Source organism: Penicillium chermesinum (genome assembly GCF_028974085.1).
Source record: "Penicillium chermesinum strain IBT 19713 chromosome Unknown utg000005l:1.0-4115287.0:1.0-4118363.0, whole genome shotgun sequence".
Classification (NCBI taxonomy): Eukaryota; Fungi; Ascomycota; class Eurotiomycetes; order Eurotiales; family Aspergillaceae; genus Penicillium; species Penicillium chermesinum.
In genome coordinates this window covers 3,583,847-3,606,788 of record NW_026695315.1, presented here as the reverse complement: position 1 = coordinate 3,606,788, position 22,942 = coordinate 3,583,847, and the positions used below count along the sequence as shown (strand labels likewise).

Sequence of the window (22,942 nt, the reverse complement as noted above, 5' to 3'; positions counted from 1 at the left end):
CGCACCCCTGGCCCGTGTCGGCCTTCCTTCGAACGTATGGAGTATATGCCCTGTCTCTTTTCCTTTATATATATAGTGAGAGCCGTAGGGGGATAGACATAGATGCAGCAGAACTGCGAATGAGTGTAGCACGCGCTAGTACTATTGAAGTTTGTTGATCTTTGCTACCGTAATGCTTCCGCGATCGGCGCACAGCTAACTAACTACGCTCGCCATGTTTCCCCCGCAGCGCCGATCTAGCGTCACCGCAAAAAAAAAAAGGCCCGCTTTGACACTCGATTTGCTCTTTCTCTTCACCAGCCTGCTCGCGACGTTATAACGAACCTATAATCTACCGTCCTGTACTTCTCTACCATCCTCTACCATTACTCGTCAGTTAGGATAAACATCCAACTTCCACCTATCCAAGCCACCCTCCAGTCCCGCCAATCCCACCGAAGCGCCAACGCTTGTCCTGCAGGTACATGAGGCCGGCGCTTCGCCATCACACGCCCTCATTGGCCCCATCTGTCGCCCTGCAGTCTGCCGGGGGAAATTGCGGACTTCAACACTAGCTGCCTAATTTCGAACGTCTCCAGCTCCTCGCGGTTCTTGAAGCACCCGCGTCGTGTATCAGGTTCCTTCAGGCGTGTGATCGCCCGAATCCAGCCCCACTGAAACCGTCCTCGAACGAGCGCCATTAATAGACTGTTGCTATCTGAAACTGGGTGGCCCTCGGAGAGGCGCGCTCTGTAATTATAGCAACATTTGTTTATCGACTGGGCTGGACCGCTGTCGTTGACACCTTTATATCCCAGCACCATAATCCTCCTAGGAATTGTTTTCGAACTTCATTCATTCATTCCTTTCTTTTCTTTGGCATTGCATTGCATTTTGTACACTATTCAGCTGTTGACCGTCTCTCTTTACGTCTTGCATACTGTCGCTTTCAAGCCCTTTCCTTCGAGCATTTTCTTGTTCCACACTTGTTGCATTTTGCCAGCCACAACGCTCTCGTTATCAGCGAATTTCTTTTTTTGCATTCCTACGATTCAAAACTACCCTCATGACCTTTTTACTGTGAGTATACCCGGCTTGAGAACCCCCGGGGCTTTGTTTGACGATAATCTGACGATGTATAGGACCACCAACCCCGATATTCGATCGGTCAAGCTCTTGGGATCATGGGACAACTTCAGCAAACCCTATTCGATGGAGAGGGACAGGCGCGTCGGCCCCGGATACTGGAGAGGATGCTTTCAATTCACAGATATTATGGCGGACGGATCCCATGACCACGCACAGTGGCGCGCCGATGGATTGAAGATGGGCTGCACTTACTGGTATTACTATATTCTCAACGAGAACATAGAATTCTATAACGAAAACGAGAAATTCACCACCAAGTGTCCCCTGCTCCCAGGTCGGCCATTGAACATCCTCAATGTGCCCATGGTCCTACCGAAAAACCGCATTCACGGCCGATCAAGTAGTGACGGTTCACAAAGCGAAGAATACCGCACTTTACACCCCGAGGACAAGTTCATGAACCCCAGAAGGCCCCCAAAGCCTGAGCTGGCTCATATCCAAACCACCAATCTCAACCCTCGTCAGCCCTCGCCCGGAAACCTTGCGCCTTCTCCTGTCGGTGTTCATCGGAGTATTTCCCAGCCGAACAGCGCAAGGAGCCAAAGTTCAAAGGATGGTCGCTCAGTTTCTCCACCAAGGGCTCGAGGCCTTAAATCTGCGTTCAGTCAACGGCGCGCAGGGCCGTCCCCCCCGAGCAAGAGCATTCAGCGAGGCGCAGAATCAAGAGAACCAGCGCCAGCAGTTGATCCAGCACCAACAGATGATTCAGCAGCAGCAGCAGCAGCAGCAGCAGCAGCAGGCAGAGAATACCGTGGCAGAACGCCGTAATGTCCCCGGCATTTTGGTTCACGCCAGCTCGGTGAAGATCCCAATGAACTCCGTCGATCAACCTGCCGGGACAACCATCCAGGCCCGTCGTGCACTCAAGGGAAATGCCGGCAATGCGGCACCGGCACTGCATCTTCTCTCTGTGGACACACACTCTCGTCATCGTCGGCCCAGTACTTCTCAAAATGAGGCTCAGGGTCCTGCCCCGGTCGTGAAGGCCAAGGCCTCCAATGACATGATCGTGGCCAATGGCCAGAGCTCCTCTGGCTCAGGGGACATGCCCACTCCAACCGGTCCCGATATTCAGCACAAGCGACTGCCCTCACTTCCTAACTCGCCATCCTCTGTCATGGACGAAGCCGTGCGGGCAATCGACGAGAGAGACAAGGCCGCCGATGCACTGATCATGCGGAGCCACTTCTCCAGCATGACTATCGATGAATCGATCAATTCGCGCATTGAGCAGAGTCGGTTCTCAGAGTGGAGCACCGATACTGGGGAAACCGAAGACGAAACTCCTGCGTCAATCTTTTCGGCGTCGACCTTCCACCACGAGCCCCAGGAGTCATCTGCTCCAGAAGACTGGACCACTCCAGATCTCTCGTGCAACGACGCAGCAACTAATACCGACCCTAATACTCCCCATCTCACTGCAAACTCTAAGCCATGTTCTCCCAACTCTGCCACGGCCGACATGCCTCCATGGAATGGCACTTTGCCTGAATTCGCTGTCTCTCTCTCCTCCCCGTCCCTCTCTACATCTGGCCTTGGAATTGATCAGATGGACGAGGTGGAGAGCAACCCCAAGCGCCATGCAGCATTATTCGATGCTATCGAATCTATGCAAGCACTCTCATTAGCTCAGAGTCCTAGTGCTTCTCCCATTTTTGTGTCTGAGAGTGACCGCTCTAAGTTTGACAGTCATTCACGCCAGAGTGACGCTTCCGCCGTGATTCGCGGCAAGGCGACGATGCAGGAGCTAATGGACGAGTTGGCTTACCTCAAGAACATGATGCAAAGCAACATGGAGGGCGAGCCTTTTTAATCTAACGGCATATGTGGCATATCCGATGCTGGTCATCTGCGTACAGTGCCTGTACTATCATTACTATAGAAATATTTTATACTTAGCGCTTGTCGAATAAGTCATACTGGAAATACATGGAATATCAATTGCACATAAAAACTTCCATACGTCGTTCAAAGGCTGTGAAAAAGAGAAAGTTCATGAGAGGAATGCCCCAACTCCGCCCGTCACGAACCGCCCACAAAACATCCAACGCGCCAAGACCCGTTCCGCGTTATCAACAACCATCCAGAGCCAAACACAACCAGGCCCCCAATCTTGGCCTGGATCAGGATGTGAGCTAAGCGGTCAGCATAGAACCCTCGATCGATCCAATCCTGAGCATGGAGGAAGGGCCTCACCTCACACCCGTTGGGGAGAAATCCCTACCAGCAAAATGTAAACTCGGGACGCTGGCGTACTGCCCGACGATGGACCTGATAGCCCTCGCGACCGAAGACGAGGAGCTGCACGTCTTCCGACTGAATGGGCAGAAGGTCTTCGGCGGTTCCTTCGGCGGCGATCCGTATCTGGGCGAGGACGAAGAGGACGGGGAAGTGCGGGCGGTGGCATGGAAGGGAAATGGTAAGTAACGTCTTGCCTACCTCGAGTATGCGAGCTATCAAATACATCTACAAAGTCCCTTCGAATCGTTGCAGTGTCTAACCCGGATGAGCAGGTCGTCTCCTCGCTGTTGCGTGCGGTGATGGCTCGCTCCGCATCATCAGCGCATACACGGGGAAAACCGTGCATCACTACCCTATCCACCGCGACCAGAGCGAGGACGCCGACGAAGAGCAGACCGCTCCGAAGGTGACGTGTCTTGGATGGGGGCTCAATTTTACAGACAGCAAAGCTATGTACAAGCATCTTGTCGATTCGACGGGGCAGGTTTCTCTCGAGGACCTGCTGGCTGCAAGCCTGCAGCCGTCCAAAGCAGCGGCGATGCTCAAGGCCGATTTACCCCGGGAACTCGCGTTACTCGACATCGAAAGCTCGCTTCCAAAACTGAGCACGTTGCCTGCGACGGGCGCAGAGGATGATTTGTTCAGCTCGCGTGCCTCGATCGATGCTATCTTTCACTCCTCGGCGAAAGACACGAGTGACTCTGTCGATGTGCTGTTCGTGGGCTTCGATGACGGTAGCGTTCATCTCCGGATCTTCGACTGTTTTGAGATCGGCTCGTTCTCCATCCGCGATGATACGGCCGGTGCGCGGTCGCGCTTCATCCTGCCCATGCATCGCATCCCTTTAGTTCAACCCATGCGATGCTCGCATCATCTGGCACGAGGCCCGAGTCTCCTGATGCGCCTATCGATCTCGTGACTCTTGATTTGCGATTCATCACCAAGTCCGGACGGTATCTGTCCTTGTTAGCGTCGAAGACAACCCAGCTTCAGAATCTGTTGAGGTACATTGGGTCTGTACAGCGCCAAATTGAGCTTGAGTGGAAGAATGCACAGGAATTACCGGCTCGCTTCTTGCGCGGGATCAGTGAGGACTTGCAGGAGAAATGCCAGTGTGACTTCGTCACCGCTGTCTATCACTTCGTTGTTACTGGACATTGCTTCGAGCCGATGAAAGAGTTTTTGGTAGATATAGTGGGAGATAGAGTAGGTTCGCAGAACGAGGATTCATTTGGGTCCATGCTAATCATCATTATAGGGACACAAGAGATGGGATAAGGCTGTCTGTGGGGGCTACGAGAATATTCGACGGCTAACCCATGAGTGCCTTCTCCCAGCGTTAGAGCGAAGTCAGGTCCTTCTCGGTCGCTTAGTGGGATTATCCAAGTTCTCGAAGCTCGGCGGCATCCTTGGCCTTGATACCCCCAAATTGAATGCCATCATAGAAACGCTAGATTGCTTACACATTCTGGCCCATAACATTCTCATCCACACGAACGAAGAGCTACGCCAATTCATGGCATTTTCGCGCTGGCTACATCATGAAATTATGATTCTGAACAGCGAACCGTTTTCGCAAACATCAGAAGAGCTCCTCGAAAAAAGAGACATCTTTGATGTTCCTTTGACCGTAAAGTACATCACCGGCGCACTCCGCAAGAGCGTGTTACGCAGTTACATCCGGCAGCTCCCTATGCTGGGGGTTCCTCAAATGCCCACTCCAGCTACGGACAAGTGGGTTCCTGATGGCCACGATCGTTCTTTTTACGATACATTCAAATCCCTCTTAGAACAACAGCGACATGTTCTGGATGAAGGCGGCGACGTGACGACCATAGACGCGCCCAAATTGAACGACCTGACGAAGCGACTAGGACTCCAGTTTGACAAGGTGTTTGCAGAAATTGCCCTTACCCAGAGAAGGGGCATTTTGCATCACTCCCCTCTGACTCTTCATGCGGATTGTGAACGCAACATCATTGATCTTAACATATGCTACGACTCGGAGGTGTGTTCCCACGTCACCCGGAGGCCCGAATGAATGGAAAAGCTAACCAGCCACGTAGGGTGGGGAGGAAGGACATCCATGCTCCATTTACATCGCCAGTCGGTCAAAGACATCCAAGTCTTTAAGTACGTCACTCTTCCCATTCAATTCCCAGATCCTTAGCAGCGCTAAAATGCTCCAGTCTACGTGTATCGCACTGTACTCGATACTATCAACGGCGTAAGCTCCACGCGCAGCACATCCATGGCCGCGTTGGACCTCCAAGAGGGCGAAGTACGCCAGTTACAGTTCTTCGATCACGGTCTCATGGTCCTGTGGGCTGCCCCAAAGAGTCCTGCTCGTCTTCTGGACATACCATTTCAGCCCATTTTAGCACCAAAACAGCCCAATGTAGCTCCGGCACCGGCTGTGCTCGATTTTACTACTATCGACTCCCCCCGCCCTTCTTCGCAGCCTAGCATTCAGCCTACATGCCTAAGCGCGGAAGCTCTGAGCAAACATGGCATGGTTAGGCATGAATTTGCAGTGTCAGGATCCAAGTCGAGGCCTGTACGGCTTAACTTCTATGGTCGGAAAGGGAGGAAGGCCGTATGTGTTCTTTATGGTGACGCGATGCGATACGAAGTATTGGATTTGGATGCTGCGACCTCCAGCGAGGATGACGAAGACGAGGCAGAGGGTTGACTGGGCGCATTTGAAGATCTGGCGTTATGAATGCATGAAGGGACAGATTGTCGCTTGGTGTTTATCTAGTTTCGAAGCGACCACGATTGAATTTACTACGGTATGTCTGGGAGGTTTTGTCCTGCAGAGCCTCCAGACTGCCTCAAGTCTCCGGAGATGGGCTTGCCCTTACTGAGGACCCGCAGCCCAGACGGCAACTGAGTCAGATAGAAGGCTCTTCGTTTGATTGGGGCTCCTCCACTGTGGCGTAAGTCCGCTTAATTTTGCAACGCTGGGGCTTTCTGCATGGTACTTTAGACCCATGGAAAATTTCAAATAAATCCCTGGAGCTAGGCTTCGATCTATTGTTCTGTAAATCTCGAGGTTATGAATCTAAGTGCATATGTTTCGTGCGCTAATGGAGGGCTATGCCGGATCGGTCGCCGGGGCCACAATGCGGTGGGTGCCTCTTCAAGTAGAAAAACCAAAACAAAGTAGAGGGGCAGTCGACCCTTACTGAGGAGATTTTCTCTCTTGTGCCATAGCCGAATGTAGAAAGGCGAAAATTGCCATTCCAATTGCGTATGAGGACCCGTCGTATTGAGCACAAAGAACGACCTATAGAAAAAAAATAAAAGATCACCAAAAAGAAAACCCCCTTCAGAAGCAGTTCAAAACAAGAAAAAAACCCAGACAATGACGGCCGCCTCAGGCATAAGATCACGTGATGGTCTGCCCCACCGGTGCGTCCGCCAATCACGGGGAACGAGCTTCTTGTCGAACCCCCCTCTAGCCTCTCCCCGGCGTCGAGTTTCTACTGCTTTGTCGTCCTTCTCTATCTACCCTCACTCTCTGTGTCTCTTCGACCGTTCCTTTCTTCCCGGGCGTGTGCTGAAGGCATCCTGTCCTCTTTGTGTTTCCTTGCGGAGATACTTGGTGCATGTCTCGTCATATCCACAAAAAACACTCCGTCACTTCATACCCGCCAATTCTAGGGATTTAACCCCCCCCACATCCTCCTTCGTGAGACTTGTGCCTACAACTTTGTCGTTCAGTGCAGGGTCTCGGGAGCACTTCTCTTGTTTTTCGATTTTTCTTTTCTCTCCCTCCAAACCCCTTCCCCACACATCTTTTGAGTCACCATGGATCCTCAGCAGGTGTTGCAGAGCACCTTGTCGCCAGGTACGTACTGGGTCTCTCCAAATCTCGACCCGAGCCATGAAAGGCCCCGCGATCGCCACGCGTCCAAGAACTTGCCAGCTGACACGCCCTTGTCTGGATGCGGCCGAGCGTTCCAACGCGGAGCAGCAGCTCGCCCATGCCGCGGAGGCTGATTTCGTATGTGATATCCCCTATGGGAACCCCTTCCTGCCTGCTCCCATGCTCTTAATGCTGCAAGAACAGGGTTCGTCAAAAAAGACTCTGCTGACAACTTTGTGATCTTTTCTACCAGGCTGCCTACCTCACCACCCTAGGTCAAGCCCTCGCCAGCGAGGCCAACCCTCCTCATATTCGTGTTGCTGCCGGTATTGCCTTAAAGAACGCCTTCACTTTCCGAGACCAAGCGAAATTACACGAGGTACAGCAGCGATGGGCCACACAGATTGCTCCTGAGATCAAGGCACAGGTCAAGGAGCTTGCGCTGAAGACCCTTCACTCTGATACCCGTGTTGGAAACGCTGCGGCCAGTTTGATCGTTTCCATCGCTGCGATTGAGCTGCCCCGCGGCGAATGGCCTGATTTGATGAACATCCTCGTTCAAAACGTCACCAGCGGTTCTGATTCCCTCAAACAGTCCTCTCTCACCACTATTGGTTTCATCTGCGAGTCGCAAGATTCCGATCTTCGCATGAGCCTGAATCAACACTCTAATGCTATCCTTACCGCCGTTGTCCAGGGTGCTCGCCGCGAAGAGCCAAATCCGGAGGTTCGATACGCGGCCATCAATGCCCTCAGCGATGCCGTGGATTTCGTGCGCTCAAACATGGAAAACGAGGGCGAGCGAAACTACATCATGCAAGTTGTTTGTGAGGCTACCCAGGGTGATGACAGCCGCATTCAAGCCGGTGCTTTTGGCTGCCTGAACCGTATCATGGGCGCTTACTACGACAAGATGCGCTTCTACATGGAGAAGGCTCTCTTTGGCCTGAGCATCATGGGAATGAAGAGCGAAGAAGAGGAGGTTGCCAAGTTAGCGATCGAATTCTGGTGCACTGTCTGTGAAGAGGAGATTGCCATCCAGGATGATAACCAGGAGGTGGGTCTATTAAACAGGACCAGTCAGTCTCAAAATCCTGGGGATCTATTGCTAACTGTCGATGTTCTAGGCCGAAGAAGCTGGTATCGAGGGCCGTCCGTACTTTGGATTCGCTCGCGTAGCCACCCGTGAGGTTGTCCCCGTTCTCCTACAGGTCATGTGTCGCCAGGACGAGGATGCGGACGATAACGAATACAATGTGTCGCGTGCCGCATACCAGGCTTTGCAGCTGTATGCTCAGTGTGTGACCAATGAAGTCATCCCTCCTGTTCTGGCTTTCGTTGAGGAGAACATTCGCAGTGAGGATTGGCACCGCCGAGATGCTGCCGTTGCTGCATTCGGTGGAATCATGGACGGACCCGATCCCATTACGCTGGAACCCCTGATTAAGCAGGCTCTGAACGTCCTCCTTGACATGATGCAGGATCAATCTGTGCAGGTCCGCGACTCCACTGCCTATGCTCTGGGCCGTGTTTGTGAATCCTGCCCTGAGGTCCTGGACCCTGACACGCACCTGCAGCAACTCATTTCTAGCCTCTTCGGTGGACTCGCTAGCAGCCCCAAGATTGCCAGCTCGTGTTGCTGGGCCTTGATGAACGTGGCCGAGCGTTTTGCCGGAGATGGCGGCTCCCAGACCAACCCTCTGTCCAGACACTTTGAAGATAGTGTCAAGTCCTTGCTGCAGGTCACCGAGCGACCTGATGCTGATAGCCAGCTGCGTACTGCTGGATATGAAGTTCTCAACAGCTTTGTGACTAACTCTGCCATTGACAGTCTGCCCATGGTCGCTCATTTATCTGATGTAATCATCACTCGCCTTGAACAGACTATCCCCATGCAGAGCCAGGTCGTGAGTCCTGAGGACAAGATGACTCTGGAGGATATGCAAACCAGCTTGATTAGTGTTATCCTTGTAAGTTTACGCAGTTTCAAAATTTTCACCTGCTTGGTAGCTAACTGTCTTTAAAACAGGCTATTATTCAGCGATTCGAGGCCGACATCAAGCCCACCTCTGACCGCATCATGACTATTCTGCTGAGTGTTCTGGCAAACGTCCCTCGCGGATCGAATGTGCCTGATGTTGTCTTCGCTGCCGTTGGCTCCATGGCGAATGCCCTGGAGGAGGACTTCATCAAGTACATGGACTCGTTCGCTCCTATCCTCTACAAGGCACTTGAGAACAAAGAGGCCACTGGCCTTTGCTCCATGGCGATCGGACTTGTTAGCGATCTTGCCCGTGCCTTGAATGAGAAGGTCCAGCCTTACTGCGACGTGTTCATGAACCATTTGCTTAGCATCCTGGGAACATCAACCAACCAGCTGAAGCCAGCTATCCTGGAGACCTTCGGCGACATTGCTCAGGCTATTGGTGTTCAGTTCAGTACCTATCTTCCGGTTGTTGGTCAGGTCCTGCAGCAAGCCTCCTCTGTCACCGGGACCAGTGACCTTCCTTACGACATGGTTGAATACATTCTTTCTTTGCGTGAAGGTATCATGGATGCCTGGGGTGGTATCCTTCTCTCCTACAAGGGAAAACCTGAGAGTAAGCATCCGGTCCATTGCCCAATTTGCCTCATTAATATACTAACTATATCATCTTTAGTCACCCAGCTCCAGCCATACATCGAATCTATTTTTCACCTGCTTCATATCATCTCTCAAGACTCCACCCGAAGCGAGGGTCTTATGCGCTCTGCCATGGGTGTCATCGGGTATGTGACAGAATCCAAATTTCTAATTTACGAAACCCCTACTGATCACTGAGCAGTGACCTTGCCGATGCCTACCCCAACGGTGAACTCGCGGCTTACTTCCGCAACGATTGGGTTACCTCTCTGGTTCGTGAGACACGTACTTCCCGGCAGTACTCTCCTCGCACCATCGAAACTGCTCGCTGGACCCGCGAACAGGTTAAGCGCCAAATCAACATGAGTACCGCTATGGCTTAGTATGCTCTTTGGCGCTTTTGACTGGTTTCCGCGTGCAGTTAGCAGCTGAAATGGTCCCCTGCCTTGGAAGCGTAGCTGACCGAATCTGTTGAACTCCGGTCCAACGGCGCTGGCATGTAGGCTGCACGGCCCAGCCTAGCGTACCAGGGGAACAGTCGTTAGCGGACCTACAGTCTCGCGAATGGTGGAGCAAGTATTGACTTCCCATTTCGGCTCTGCTGCTCACATTCTTCTCTTATTCCCCTTTCCCTGCTTCTCCCAATTTCCCGTCCCCTTCCCTGTTCTGGCCTATCTCCTTGTACCGCAGCCCCTGATGACACCAACGAAGCCCCATTCTACCTGTTCCCCATAGCACCTTGTTCTGGATTTCGTGATATTCCCCTTTTCTTTCCAACTTCATGTCTACCCTACTTGTTTCCCCTTAATTTAGACAAGACCCCTTCCACCACCGCATTGCATGCTCAAGCATCGCCCCTTCATGTAGCCCAAGACCTCATGTATCCTTCCCACATCATGTAAACCCAATCATGTACCCTTCCCGAACCATGCCTCCCTCTCCAAAGAGTCCCATGAAAAAAAAGTCATTTCTCTCCCGTTCTTCTCCCGTATGCTCCGGCCCTTCTCCCATGCCGCCCATTGCCTTGGTGCCCTCCCATTACGTTTATAGACCTGCGGAATTCTTGCAATATATTGTATTCGCTCGAGGTATATCTTGATATCAAGGCTGCAGATACATGTATAACTATTTGCGTCGAGATATCGTGCAATTTGGATACCTGAGGCATGCATGTCGTAGAATCCACTATCCATAATCACGTGATCCCAGATAAGGGTACCAGCCTCCCCAACCCTATGCTGACCCACACTTCGCACTAAGCCAGCGAACATCCAAACTTTGTACCCGCGGCCGCAAATTTTCCATCTCCAACCCGCTACCGACGCCAGTCTTTCGAGGTATGTACGCCCTCAACGCCCTTGTTTCTCACCAGCCTTCCAGCTAGTCTGGATGAGCAATCATCTTGTTTTCGCCCTGATACCGCAATGGCTTTGTGTGTTATAACATGGACGCAGAATTCTCCAGGTTCCAGGGGCGTGGGCAAGATGATACGCATCATCCATCCGGCATGGGCTGAAGAACTCCTTTTTTTCAAAAGGAAGGGGCACTCTTTATGCTCTTAGACTAGTTGAGGCTGACTTGACCGGCCATTGAACTTCTCCTGCATGGGAGAGTTCTGTGCCGTATCCCTGCAGATACCTCTTATCCCAAGAACCGATTTGAGAATCTCGATTCCTCCCAACCGCCAAAATGGTCAAGACTTCCGTCCTCAACGATGCCCTCAACGCCATCAACAACGCTGAGAAGGCTGGCAAGCGCCAGGTCCTGATCCGTCCTTCCTCCAAGGTCATCGTCAAGTTCCTGTCTGTCATGCAGAAGCACGGTACGTCGAGATCCCCCATTCTTTTCGCCAGCTGTTGGGAACATGTTCGGTCTCCGCTTCGCTTTTGTAGACGAAGGTTCGGATTGATAACTAGGTGGATTGTCTCAAACTCCTACGACGTTTGCCTTTTAAGTATCCGATATATTGACGCGGAGATCTTACATGTTTTCAAAGCGCTGTTATGGCTCTTTCAGTATTTGGCGACTTTTAAATCTCTGCAACATTGCTGACTTATCTTTTCCCTCCAGGCTACATTGGCGAGTTCGAGGAGGTCGATGACCACCGTTCCGGCAAGATCGTCATCCAGCTGAACGGCCGTCTCAACAAGACTGGTGTCATCAACCCCCGTTACCCCGTCCAGCTCCGTGACCTTGAGAAGTGGGCCACCCAGCTCCTTCCCTCTCGTCAGTTCGGCTTCGTCGTCCTGACCACCTCCGCCGGTATCATGGACCACGAGGAGGCCCGCCGCAAGCACGTCGCTGGCAAGCTCCTCGGTTTCTTCTACTAGACGGAGTCGTTCCTCAAGACGAATTGAAAACAAAAAGTTATTGCTTTGACTGGCTTCGCATGGCAATTGGGCTGGGCCCTGGATTGTACTCTAACGAGTAGTGGATATACCCCGGGCTATGATAGCTTGCAGACTACTTGGTTCTTCTTCCAATGCCAGGTGATTCTGGTCAACATTTTAATCGTTTGTCTATTGTAAAATACTCCGTAGGATAACCCAGAATGATTGTCATCAGGTATACCTGCATCTGTAACCAACCGAGGCACAGGGTTCACCGCCTCATTTCTGCCCGATATTCCCCGCAAAGTAGTTATTAGTTTGATCGGAGGCCTTTGGATCTGTAACCACTTCCACTATGCCTCTCGATACGATCTACCTTACTCGTCATGGAGTATGTAATTGAATACTTGAAATTCACCTTAAGCTCAGCACCAATTAGCTAACTCCCTTGAGCACCGACTAAATTGGACCATCGACCTCCGCACCGGCACCTACATATCGCAGTTTCCAACACCGACAGGAAATCCAGTAGACCCAGCTTTGACCGCGCATGGAGTGCGCCAGTCTTGGGAACTGGGTAGACACATAAATTCTCCTCAATTCCACCCCAAGCCCTTTCGAGTCTACTCGAGTCCGTTCTACCGATGTCTCCAGACAATCCAGCCTTCTGTTGCTGAACTCAAGGCCAGGCATAGCAATGCAACGGTAATCGGCCCTGTATCCGCGATAACAGGGTATGGGCAGATAGAGCCATCAGCGGACTTTGACGTCCGGATCGAGAATGGAATCGGGTAAGTGTAGTCTTTGCAGATCGAACACCGTTGCGCATACTGGAGCATATGAGCCAACCAGCCAGACTTCAGACTGATAATGTGTGGATAGTGAATGGTTTGGCCCAACAACATTCTTCGAGCACCCAGCCCATCCCACCCCCGAAACCGTGCGCCAGCATTTCCCAGACCTAATACCCCCCCAACGCCTCCGAGAAATACAAACCCCTCCTCTACCCCTCCCGTCGCGGCGAAACAATCCTCGAGCTGCACAACCGTGTTGCGACAACACTGGAAGGCATCATCGCGGACGTGGACGCCGAAATCGCCGAGGTGGAAGCCTCGATGCCACCGGAGCAGCGCACCAGCAAGTCTCTGCTGATCTGCGCGCATGCAGCGCCATTGATTGCCATGGGCCGTGTGCTGACGGGGCGCATACCGGAGGATACCTCCGAAGAAGACTTCTGTGTGTTCACAGCAGGTTTGAATACGTTCCAGCGGCGGGGGTTTGGAGGAAGGAGGAGAGACGTTATTAAAGCGAAAGATCGGGGGCAGATTGCGGAGAGGAGACTGGCTGAGGGGACTGTGCTTGTGCGTGCTAAAGAAGTGCCAGATTGGATGGGTGGCCGTGGGGTTGGAGGTGGTTGGGATTGTGTTGTTAATGGGGACTGTAGCTTTTTGAGTGGTGGAGCAGAGAGAGGATGGTGAGTGCTTGGTTCTCGTTTTTCTATCTCTTTTTTCGACGATATGCTCACTCCACGGATGTTATATGCTAACTGATTGGCAGGCATTTCAATGGCGAGGAGGGATTCGATGCCAGTATGGGCCCCCCCAACGGACTCTGCTGCACCTCCTGGTGAGCCCAAGCTTTGACGTGTCAAGGATATGCATATTTTCTGTACATGTTTCCGATATCGGGGGTTGTTTTCCTTTCTGTCTGATGTCTTTCTGCGACCATTTGCGCCTGATACTAGACCCATCCGTGTGAACCCATTTTATCCCAGGAATCAGTCACTTAGAATTGCATTCGGAATATACCCACAGTCAATAGGACCGATTAGAACTCAAGGAATACATATATCTGACCATATTGAACTATTGCTGTGAACAGACTTCCAGATCCACACGTTTCCTGGTGCTCCGAGGCTAACCGCCATGTGGGGCATCGATGACTCTTCGAGATCAAAGACGAGCAGAAGAAAGATTTGATCCTGATATGCCAGTTCAAAATTAGTACTAGCCGAATTGCATACTAGTCCTAGAATTCAAAAACCACTCGATCCTCGCAGTTCGTCTCATTCTACCAAGGTACACAATCAACCGACTGGGCTCTAAGTGGTAAGACGGTTCGACCTTACTCACCTCCAAAACTCAACTTCCAAGCACGCGAATTACACACGAGAACCAGAGCCATAATCGCTATTTCAATAATGGCAACTGCCACGCAGACTCTCTCCAGTACGGCACTTGAGCTTCCAAATCTTGCCCCAAACGCCTTGGGTGAACGCCAGCGCAATGTCCCCGCCGCCAGAGAGCCGGAGCCGGAGCTTGACGAGGTCATGCAGCAATCCCTGATAGCAGACTCCCAGGTCCCCGACGGAGGGTACGGATGGGTTCTGATCTCCGCTTGCGCGGTGGTGACCTGGTGGTTCATTGGGACTTCGTACACCTGGGGTGTGATGCAGGCGGCTCTCGTCGAGAAGAAAGGGTACTCATCGTCGACGCTGGCATTTGTGGGATCGCTATGCCCTTCTTGTATTTCCCTACTGGCAGTGCCAATTGCGACCATCATTCGCAAGATCGGAGCACAGGTCACTGCGCTGCTGGGCATTTCTCTGCTTGGTCTAGGATGCGTACTTAGTGGCTTTGCGACTGATAGCATAGCAGGGCTGTTCATCACCTGGGGAGTCGTGGGAGGTCTGGGAACAAGCTTATGCTTCATGGTATGTAGATTTTAGATTTCCTGAACGGGCCATGCCTGGGTCGACTAAGCGGTTTATAGGTTGTCTCTGTTACTCCAGCACAATATTTCAAGGCAAAGCGTGGAATAGCCAATGGTATTGTCTACGCCAGTGGTGGACTTGGAGGTGCTGTCATCAGCTTCATTTTGAATGCACTGCTTGAAAATGTCGGCCTCGCCTGGACATTTCGTATCCTGGGATTCATGATCATCACCACCGGTCTGCCAGCCGCCTACTTGATTAAAGAGCGAGCACCAATTCACCGAACCAAGATGGTAGAATGGTATGAGCCCAACATAGCCTACCACCCAATTGATCGAGAATTTTACTAAACATCAACCAGGAGTCTGTTCCGTGATGTCCGCTTCGTCTTCCTTTTTGCTACAGGCGCCATCGGTACATTCCCACTCTTCGTCCCGGCTTTCTTCCTTCCGTTATACACCAACTCCCTGGGGCTGCCCTCAAGTGCCGGTGCAGGACTTGTGGCAGCATTCAATTTCTCTTCCGCAATCGGCCGTCTCTCCTGTGGATTCGCATGCGACAGACTCGGGTCGCTCAACACTCTGTTCTTATCTCTCCTGCTCAGCACGGTAAGCATTTTCGTGCTGTGGCCTCTCTCACTCTCCATCGGCCCTCTTATCGTATTCGTGATCATCAATGGTGCCGCCAATGGTGGTTTCTTTTCAACAATGCCAACTGTTGTTGGGAATGCTTTCGGGTCTGCCCGTGTGTCGGTAGCCATGGGGATGGTTGTTAGCGGCTGGCTTGGAGGATATCTCATGGTAAGTGGCTCCCTTGCAGTGATCGCCAATATGGACAGATCAGGGTCCATGACTAAATTCTTTCTCAGGGCGCGCCTATTGCTGGTTATATTCTGAATGCCTCTGGAGGACAATCGGGGGCGCTGGCGCTTACCGGCCTGCTATCTTCTACGCCGGCTCCATGGCATTTACGGCGACTGTGTTGGCCGGAGTGGTGCGGATGAAGGTTGATCGGCGACTCAAAAAGACGGTCTGAAAGACCACGCGTTGAAATCGACACTAGATATAGAGTATAGAGACAATTCTAGGTTTCAAACTTTCAGAGTACCGCTATGTCACAGATAAAGGCTGTCATGATCTCCTACTTGTTCTCTTCTCTGCTTTAGCCTGCTGGCCTGATGAACTCCCCTCGATTTGGAAAAGAAGAACACTCCTTGTCCGATTCCTATCAGTAATTTTCCTTATACCTCCGTAGACTTCACGGAAGGTAGTGGGGTACTAGTTAAAGGCGAAAATAGGACGAGTCAGTCCTTGAGGATGGCTTCCCGTCCTTATATTCAGAGCCGGCGTTCATTCTATGACGTCGAGAGATTAGAGAATTCTTAGTAAAGGAATACTAGAAATATGACCATATGGACAGTAGGCTGATTGATAATTGGATCCATGTAAAGCTACCTCACTAATAATGAAGTACAGCAGATGATGGATAATGACAGCAAATTTGCTTCGCTGTCTCATGCTAATATGCTAGGGGTATCGTGATATAGAGTAATAGAATAGTTGGATAGTCGTTCAAGCAGAGGCAGCCTGACCTTGCTCAGGAATTTCATTGGAGGCCTGCTGATCCGGTGCGCTGTTTTCCTCTCGCTCTTGTTCAGCTTCGCGTTGGTGCTCTTGTTCAGCTTCGCGTTGGTGCTCTTGTTCAGCTTCGCGTTGGCGCTCTTGTTCAGCTTCGCGTTGGCGCTCTTCTATCCGCTGACGCTCAGCTTCTGCAGCATTGCGTGCCTCGACCTGGCGTTCGCCGACGCCTGGAATCAAACTGGTGAGGAGGAGTATCAAAGCACGGCCCAGTGCAAATGACTCAAGCTGGAATCTGCGGAAATGGGGAATAGCGCCATGGGGTTGGTTGTTTGCTGGTTGTTGATCTGGGCCACCCACATGCGTAAGGCGCTCAAGATAACGGTGAAAAGGGGCAATGAGCAGGCTGTGAACAGCTTGGTATAGTTCTGTTTCACCCAGGACAATGACCAGCAGAGATCCGATTACCAGAAGATAGCGGGTCCATGTACCGGGATCACTGAACAGATAGACGAAGAAGAAAAGCCGGATACACTGGAATAAGTTTCGGAAGATGATTGCACCTCCAGCACGAAGTGGATCAATTTGGCGTTGGTTAGCAGCATTTGGCTGGAGAGGTCGAGCATTGGGTGTGATATTCACATCATTGACGGCAGCATTAGGAGTGTTGAATCTATTGGAAGAATCTTCAGGCACCGATATTGTTGCACCAGGGTTGGTATGAAGGATGGAATCCGGCCTGATCAGGATACCTTGGAACTCATGGCCGTATACGATGTAAACGTCTCCTGGATGTGATGGTAATTGTGGCGCTGTAGGAGTAGATTCTGCTGGGCAAAGCTGCGCAACTCGATCTCGGATAGCTCGCACTTCTGCCGCCAAGTTCAAGAAGTTTTCGTGAGAGGGAAGCCGAATAGACTGCGAGGTATTTGAACTGAAAGTTGGGGACGCGGGATTTGAAGGTGCGGGATTTGAAGGCGCGGCAGACTGTGCTTGTGTAACTGTTGGCGGAGCTGTGGTAGATGGTAGAGGACTAGCCTGCCGAGGACCACTACTATTTGAATCGCTCGCTGGGGCTTCTGGAAGCATGAGGTGCATCGTCAATTGGCGTCCCTGCAGCCAACCCCGGTCAGATCAAGTTAGGAATATCGGGTCAAACCCACTATGAGCAGGAGCCGATTTTATGAACTTACATCTATTGGCGAAAGTACCTCTCTCAGAGTAGCTTTCTTATTAGAGAGGTATTTCCCGCGAGCAATCAGTTTCTGTATCGTCGGCGACGGGCGATTGGGAAGGGTTTCGGTGATGCGCCATTGTAGCTCCTCAACTGTAGACGAGAGTGGTAGATCATGGAATTTGAAGCTATTGGGAGCACGTATGGACGGACACAGGAGTATGACCGTGATCACTTGCTGATCTTCATCCATGGTCGTTGCGGTCACATCAACTCAAACCTTTGGCTTGATAACACGGCCGCGTAGTCCAATCCCGTTACCTCGGCTGACATTCACAAGTGTAGGCAACAGCTGGTACGGCTTCAAAGATTTCCTCTAAATCCGGAGAGCCAGTACCATAAAGAGAATTGAAGAGAGAACGACCACTAACAATGAACCAACGTCCACGGTTCTCAAATGACCTCGAGTCGGAGGCCACGTCCACGCGCGGGGGCGGTGAGGGGTGCAGATCGGCCATCCACACCACGTGACTGTACTCGAAACACCAGATTTGCTTCTGTATTGTTGCACCTAGGAAGTCGATTCTATACTTACAAACTACATATTAAAGGAGAGATTCAGACCTTGAATGTACATGAAATCTGCGACGGGGAGTCTTACCTCGACTTCGACAGAGCCTTGATCATCGGACAGGGATATCTACACCTCCGGCGCTAACCGTCTTTGGAATACCCACTTGACCAAGAGACGGAAGTCGTTGGCGCAGAATCATGATTTTCTCCGTCAAAAAATGAACCTCGGGGCAGATGATCTCATGAAGAGCGACTGGCCCATGGACTAAGCCCCAAATCATCATCATGGCTAAACGCCTTTTCAATCACTCCGCTATCGTTCGCCTTATACCTACCCCGACCAGGGGCGCCGCGCCGATGGAGGTTCTCTCATTTCGAGCCACCGCTCATAACAAGCCCGACGTCCGACACTTTTCCAAATCCCGGAAACACTATAAAGACAACAGACACGAACCCCCAAACAGAGGTGGATTCGGATCTCGACTCCGCTTCGCGCTACGAAATACTAAAGTCGAGTGGTACCCGATCCCCGTGGGACTTGGCATTGGTTTGCTAGGAATCCTTCATTTCTACAAATCGCAGCGGACAGAACGGGATCGCGCTCTTCAAGACACTGCAGCCGAAGACTGGGAAAATGGTGGTCGTCCACCCAGACGACCACGAGTGGTGCCTTCTGGGGGCTGGCAAGTACAGATCATGTCGACTCTACCCCTGAAGGCCATGTCACGACTATGGGGTCGCTTCAATGAGATCGAGCTACCTTACTACCTCCGTGTTCCTGGATTCAAGCTATACGCTTGGGTTTTCGGTGTTAACTTGGACGAAGTTGCCGAACCAGACCTGCACACATATCCCAATCTTGCAGCATTCTTCTACCGGAAGCTAAAACCTGGGGTGCGCCCACTCGATCCAGACCCACGTGCACTCTTGTCGCCTGCCGATGGCCGCGTTTTACAATTTGGAATGATCGAGAGGGGAGAGGTGGAACAAGTGAAGGGCATGACTTATAGTCTTGACGCTTTGCTGGGATCGGCCACCCCTTCGCATGCAGACCATAGCAACCGATTGGCTGACTCCGAAGCCGAAGAGGTCCAAAAGGATGTTGATAACATGAAGTCAGATGAAGAGTTCGCTCGCGTAAATGGCATCACCTACACTGTTCCCTCGCTGTTGTCGGGTGATCCTGGAGCGGCACCGCAGCGACGGGCCTCGATTGATGCATCAACAACCTCCAACACGTCATCCGAAAAGAAGGTACACCAGGAGCTGGCTCTGGGCGAAGGAACGTCCTGGTATGTGCCCAAGACGGCAGCTAATCACGCGCTCTTCTACGTGGTGATCTACTTGGCACCGGGCGACTACCACCGTTTCCACTCGCCCACCGCCTGGGTCGTAGAGAGTCGGCGTCACTTTGCAGGTGAGCTGTTCTCCGTGTCTCCGTATCTGCAGCGTACTCTCCCTGGCCTGTTTACCTTGAATGAGCGAGTTGCACTTCTTGGCCGCTGGCGCTGGGGCTTCTTCAGTTACACACCTGTCGGCGCAACCAATGTGGGCTCAATCAAAATCAATTTCGATTCGGAGCTGCGCACAAACAGCCTCCTCACTGATACTGCAGCGGACATGGCGGCGGCTTTGGCAGCCCAGCGGGGCGAGAAAGATCCCGGGTTTGTGGAGGCGACTTACCGGCACGCAAGTCCTACATTGGGGGGGCATCCGCTCCAACGTGGCGAGGAGATGGGTGGATTCCAGCTTGGCAGTACTGTAGTTTTGGTATTTGAAGCACCACTTGGAAGCCGCAAATCGTTCGACGCTGGCTGGACCGATGCTGACAACGACCGCGAGGATGGGTGGAAGTGGAGCGTGGAGAAGGGCCAGAGAGTCAAAATGGGCGAGAAGCTAGGGTACGTGGCAGAGCAGACATAGTGCCTCCTCCTTCATATGGCCTCCGACCAATGTTTCTCTCCAATTCCTCAAAACCATCGCACCGTCCCCGCACATACCATGTCTTGTCTGCAGTCTGCTTGAGGCCACCATGAAAACCCTACTGAGTCAACGTATGGCAACTCTAAGGGTGTAAAATTATGATGTATTGCCCTTGAATTTCAACAATATATAATAATCCAACGGAGTTATCTTTTCTTTAATCATCTTGTATCGATAGATCTCGACCATGCTCCATCGAGGAGAACCTTATCGGGTGTCGCGCACGACCCAGGGAACGTGACCCCGACGTGATCAGCATGCGGGAACGATCCACAATGATTTGCTGCGTCGATAACGGTGGCGCATGTAACTTCGCCCCGACCCGCTCGGCCTTCGAGGCGCTAAGCAATGGTGAGAAAGTGGAAGCCGTGGGACGTCAGTGAAAAGGCTCGATGCGGGTGGGTCGGGAAAATTCCCCAAGGGGCCTTGTGTGACCCCATTGGAATTGCCGGATTATAAACCTCACCTGCACCGCCTCACACGGTCGAAAGTACAAAGGGACACGGCGACGTGGATCTGACATGTGCCAAGGTTCGCTGTCTAGCTTCCAAGGTGACGCGTTATCTTTATCTTTCCTTCGTCATTAATCTCCGGACCCCCCCAAAGTCCTGGATGGTCCTTCCTTCCCACACCTTTCGATGGCAATCCTTTCAGCTGCCCGGTCTTTCCAACAGAATGTCTTCGCCCAGGATACGATGGCTTTCGGCCTAACCGCCGCCGATGCCGCCATACAAGCCAAACACCCGTCATTCTCTCGCCTCCTTCTCCTCGTCTTCGAAGCGGTGCTGGAGGTTATCTGCGTCTGTCTCCCGGGATACATTGCTGCCCGTTCGGGCATGTTCGATGCCAAAGCTCAGAGATTTGTCGCTGATCTGAACGTGACTCTCTTCACACCCTGCCTGAGTATGTTAATAATTTCCTTCGGTCGTTCGTATCGGCTACCCCTCACCCATTCCCTGGTAGAGCATCAACTAACGGTCTTTCTGTCTAGTTTTCATCAAGCTTGGTTCTCAATTAACAGCAGAGAAGCTATCCGACCTCGCTATTATCCCCGTCATCTTTGTCGTACAAACAGCAGTCTCGTACTCCTGCTCATGGGCAGTCACGCGATGCTGTGGTTTCAAAAAGCGCCAGTCCAACTTTGTGACGGCGATGGCGGTATGGTTCGATATTCTTCCCCGTAATGATTCCTTGCTGATCTCGACTTATCCATCTAGGTTTTCGGAAACTCAAATTCCCTCCCTATATCTCTAGTGATATCTCTCTCCGCTACGATCGAAGGCCTTCACTGGGACCGTATTCCGGGCGATAATGATGACGAGGTTGCCGCCCGAGGTATTCTGTATCTTCTGATCTTCCAGCAGCTCGGCCAATTGGTGCGCTGGAGCTGGGGGTACAACGTGTTGCTCGCACCGAAGGATCGATATGAGGACAGCAGCGAGGAAGGCGACAGTCAATCTGCAGTCGAAGAAGGCCATGCACCGTACACAGATAATCCGATTGAACCGGGGGTAGATGAGCCCCTAATTAGCACTCGCAGCTTTAACGAAATACAAGCATCCGACGGCAGTCCCAACGGCTCTGCCTTTGTGTCCGGGGACCAGACACCGGTATCCACGCGCCAGTATGCCTACTCGGCGAAAGTCGGCTCTTCGATTTCTCCAGATGATGATCAAGAGTCTGAGGACCACAATTCGACAATCGGGCCTCTACCAGACGCTCCCTTCCTACCTCGTACAACCACAGGTGACATGCTATCATTCCCAGACGTCGAAACTATCAACCGGCAGCCACATGAGCAGAAGACGATCATTCAGCAGTGGAGAGCATCTCTCCGTCAGGCTTTCCGCAATATCAAACGTTCTTTCCGCAAAAGGTCATCTGCACTCTTTGCTCGCCTACCTACAAAATCCCAGAAATTTCTCTCAAGCACCGGCTCTGGTCTTGGCCGCTTCTCACGCGGGGTTTGGGATTTCATGAATGCACCACTTTGGGCGATGCTCGTGTCAATCATCATCGCCTCCGTTCCAGCCTTGCAACATCTCTTTTTTTGACGAAGGTACATTCGTTCGGAACTCCGTCACACGAGCAGTCGAGCAAAACGCCCAAGTGGCAGTGCCCCTCATCCTCGTCGTTTTGGGGGCCAACCTCGCTCGCAATACACTCCCAGAAGAAACGGAGGCTGAAATGGCACACCCGCGGGCAGAGCGAAAGCTCATCATCGCATCTCTACTCTCGCGCATGCTCCTGCCAACGCTGGTGATGGCGCCCTTTTTGGCGCTTATGGCCAAGTTTGTCCCGATCAGCATTCTGGACGATCCAATCTTTATCATCGTCTGCTTTCTACTCACCGGCGCACCGTCAGCACTACAGCTAGCGCAGATCTGCCAGATCAACGATGTGTACGTGGGTGCAATGTCAAAGATCTTGTTCCAGAGCTATGTCGTCTGGATCCTTCCTTCGACGTTGGCACTCGTGGTGTGTGCATTGGAGGTTTTGGAGTGGGCTTCTGCCTAGGCTTTCCCTCGTCTTGCTTCCTAAGTTTCATTGCGACATTCTTGTTTGTTCATCATAATTTGGCGGTGGCATTACTGGATTCTTGCCTGACGTAGCGTTTCTCTCTTTTGACGAAGGTCTCAGGTCCGGTGTTTTTGGTACGGCTCTTTCCGACTACCCTCATTACTGTCTATTATTCCGTATTGTGTATTCTTATGGCTTGACCCAAATCT

The 22,942-nt window shown here is 51.9% G+C and overlaps 10 protein-coding genes across 10 annotated transcripts; 8 read left to right on the top strand and 2 right to left on the bottom strand.

The window, feature by feature from the left end:
- Positions 1 to 1,045: 1,045 nt before the first annotated feature.
- On the top strand, positions 1,046 to 2,941 carry N7468_007541 (uncharacterized protein; the record flags this gene model as incomplete). The annotated part of the gene is made up of 3 exons (XM_058476837.1): positions 1,046 to 1,059; positions 1,122 to 1,639; positions 1,734 to 2,941. 3 exons carry the CDS (start codon positions 1,046 to 1,048, stop codon positions 2,939 to 2,941), a joined length of 1,740 nt encoding a protein of 579 aa, XP_058329727.1.
- A 365-nt stretch (positions 2,942 to 3,306) lies between these two features.
- On the top strand, positions 3,307 to 6,061 carry N7468_007540 (uncharacterized protein; the record flags this gene model as incomplete). Its single annotated transcript, XM_058476836.1, has 6 exons — positions 3,307 to 3,547; positions 3,642 to 4,179; positions 4,218 to 4,575; positions 4,628 to 5,377; positions 5,436 to 5,502; positions 5,559 to 6,061. 6 exons carry the CDS (start codon positions 3,307 to 3,309, stop codon positions 6,059 to 6,061), a joined length of 2,457 nt encoding a protein of 818 aa, XP_058329726.1.
- Positions 6,062 to 7,182: 1,121 nt separating this feature from the next.
- Positions 7,183 to 10,246, top strand: N7468_007539 (karyopherin beta; the record flags this gene model as incomplete). The annotated part of the gene is made up of 7 exons (XM_058476835.1): positions 7,183 to 7,222; positions 7,266 to 7,378; positions 7,494 to 8,297; positions 8,368 to 9,210; positions 9,270 to 9,840; positions 9,901 to 10,009; positions 10,066 to 10,246. The coding sequence occupies 7 exons, from the start codon at positions 7,183 to 7,185 to the stop codon at positions 10,244 to 10,246; spliced, it is 2,661 nt and encodes an 886-aa protein (XP_058329725.1).
- Positions 10,247 to 11,552: 1,306 nt separating this feature from the next.
- N7468_007538 (40S ribosomal protein uS8) lies at positions 11,553 to 12,193 on the top strand (the record flags this gene model as incomplete). The annotated part of the gene is made up of 2 exons (XM_058476834.1): positions 11,553 to 11,685; positions 11,934 to 12,193. The coding sequence occupies 2 exons, from the start codon at positions 11,553 to 11,555 to the stop codon at positions 12,191 to 12,193; spliced, it is 393 nt and encodes a 130-aa protein (XP_058329724.1).
- A 355-nt stretch (positions 12,194 to 12,548) lies between these two features.
- Positions 12,549 to 13,823, top strand: N7468_007537 (uncharacterized protein; the record flags this gene model as incomplete). Its single annotated transcript, XM_058476833.1, has 5 exons — positions 12,549 to 12,584; positions 12,647 to 12,984; positions 13,076 to 13,133; positions 13,180 to 13,667; positions 13,751 to 13,823. 5 exons carry the CDS (start codon positions 12,549 to 12,551, stop codon positions 13,821 to 13,823), a joined length of 993 nt encoding a protein of 330 aa, XP_058329723.1.
- A 570-nt stretch (positions 13,824 to 14,393) lies between these two features.
- N7468_007536 (uncharacterized protein) lies at positions 14,394 to 15,941 on the top strand (the record flags this gene model as incomplete). Its single annotated transcript, XM_058476832.1, has 4 exons — positions 14,394 to 14,906; positions 14,966 to 15,207; positions 15,268 to 15,710; positions 15,775 to 15,941. The coding sequence occupies 4 exons, from the start codon at positions 14,394 to 14,396 to the stop codon at positions 15,939 to 15,941; spliced, it is 1,365 nt and encodes a 454-aa protein (XP_058329722.1).
- A 536-nt stretch (positions 15,942 to 16,477) lies between these two features.
- Positions 16,478 to 17,581, bottom strand: N7468_007535 (uncharacterized protein; the record flags this gene model as incomplete). Its single annotated transcript, XM_058476831.1, has 1 exon — positions 16,478 to 17,581. The coding sequence occupies one exon, from the start codon at positions 17,579 to 17,581 to the stop codon at positions 16,478 to 16,480; it is 1,104 nt and encodes a 367-aa protein (XP_058329721.1).
- Positions 17,582 to 17,974: 393 nt separating this feature from the next.
- Positions 17,975 to 18,175, bottom strand: N7468_007534 (uncharacterized protein; the record flags this gene model as incomplete). The annotated part of the gene is made up of 1 exon (XM_058476830.1): positions 17,975 to 18,175. The coding sequence occupies one exon, from the start codon at positions 18,173 to 18,175 to the stop codon at positions 17,975 to 17,977; it is 201 nt and encodes a 66-aa protein (XP_058329720.1).
- A 340-nt stretch (positions 18,176 to 18,515) lies between these two features.
- N7468_007533 (phosphatidylserine decarboxylase 1) lies at positions 18,516 to 20,153 on the top strand (the record flags this gene model as incomplete). Its single annotated transcript, XM_058476829.1, has 1 exon — positions 18,516 to 20,153. One exon carries the CDS (start codon positions 18,516 to 18,518, stop codon positions 20,151 to 20,153), a length of 1,638 nt encoding a protein of 545 aa, XP_058329719.1.
- A 698-nt stretch (positions 20,154 to 20,851) lies between these two features.
- On the top strand, positions 20,852 to 22,730 carry N7468_007532 (Auxin Efflux Carrier superfamily; the record flags this gene model as incomplete). Its single annotated transcript, XM_058476828.1, has 4 exons — positions 20,852 to 21,116; positions 21,205 to 21,371; positions 21,431 to 22,177; positions 22,245 to 22,730. The coding sequence occupies 4 exons, from the start codon at positions 20,852 to 20,854 to the stop codon at positions 22,728 to 22,730; spliced, it is 1,665 nt and encodes a 554-aa protein (XP_058329718.1).
- Between the last annotated feature and the right edge of the window lie 212 nt (positions 22,731 to 22,942).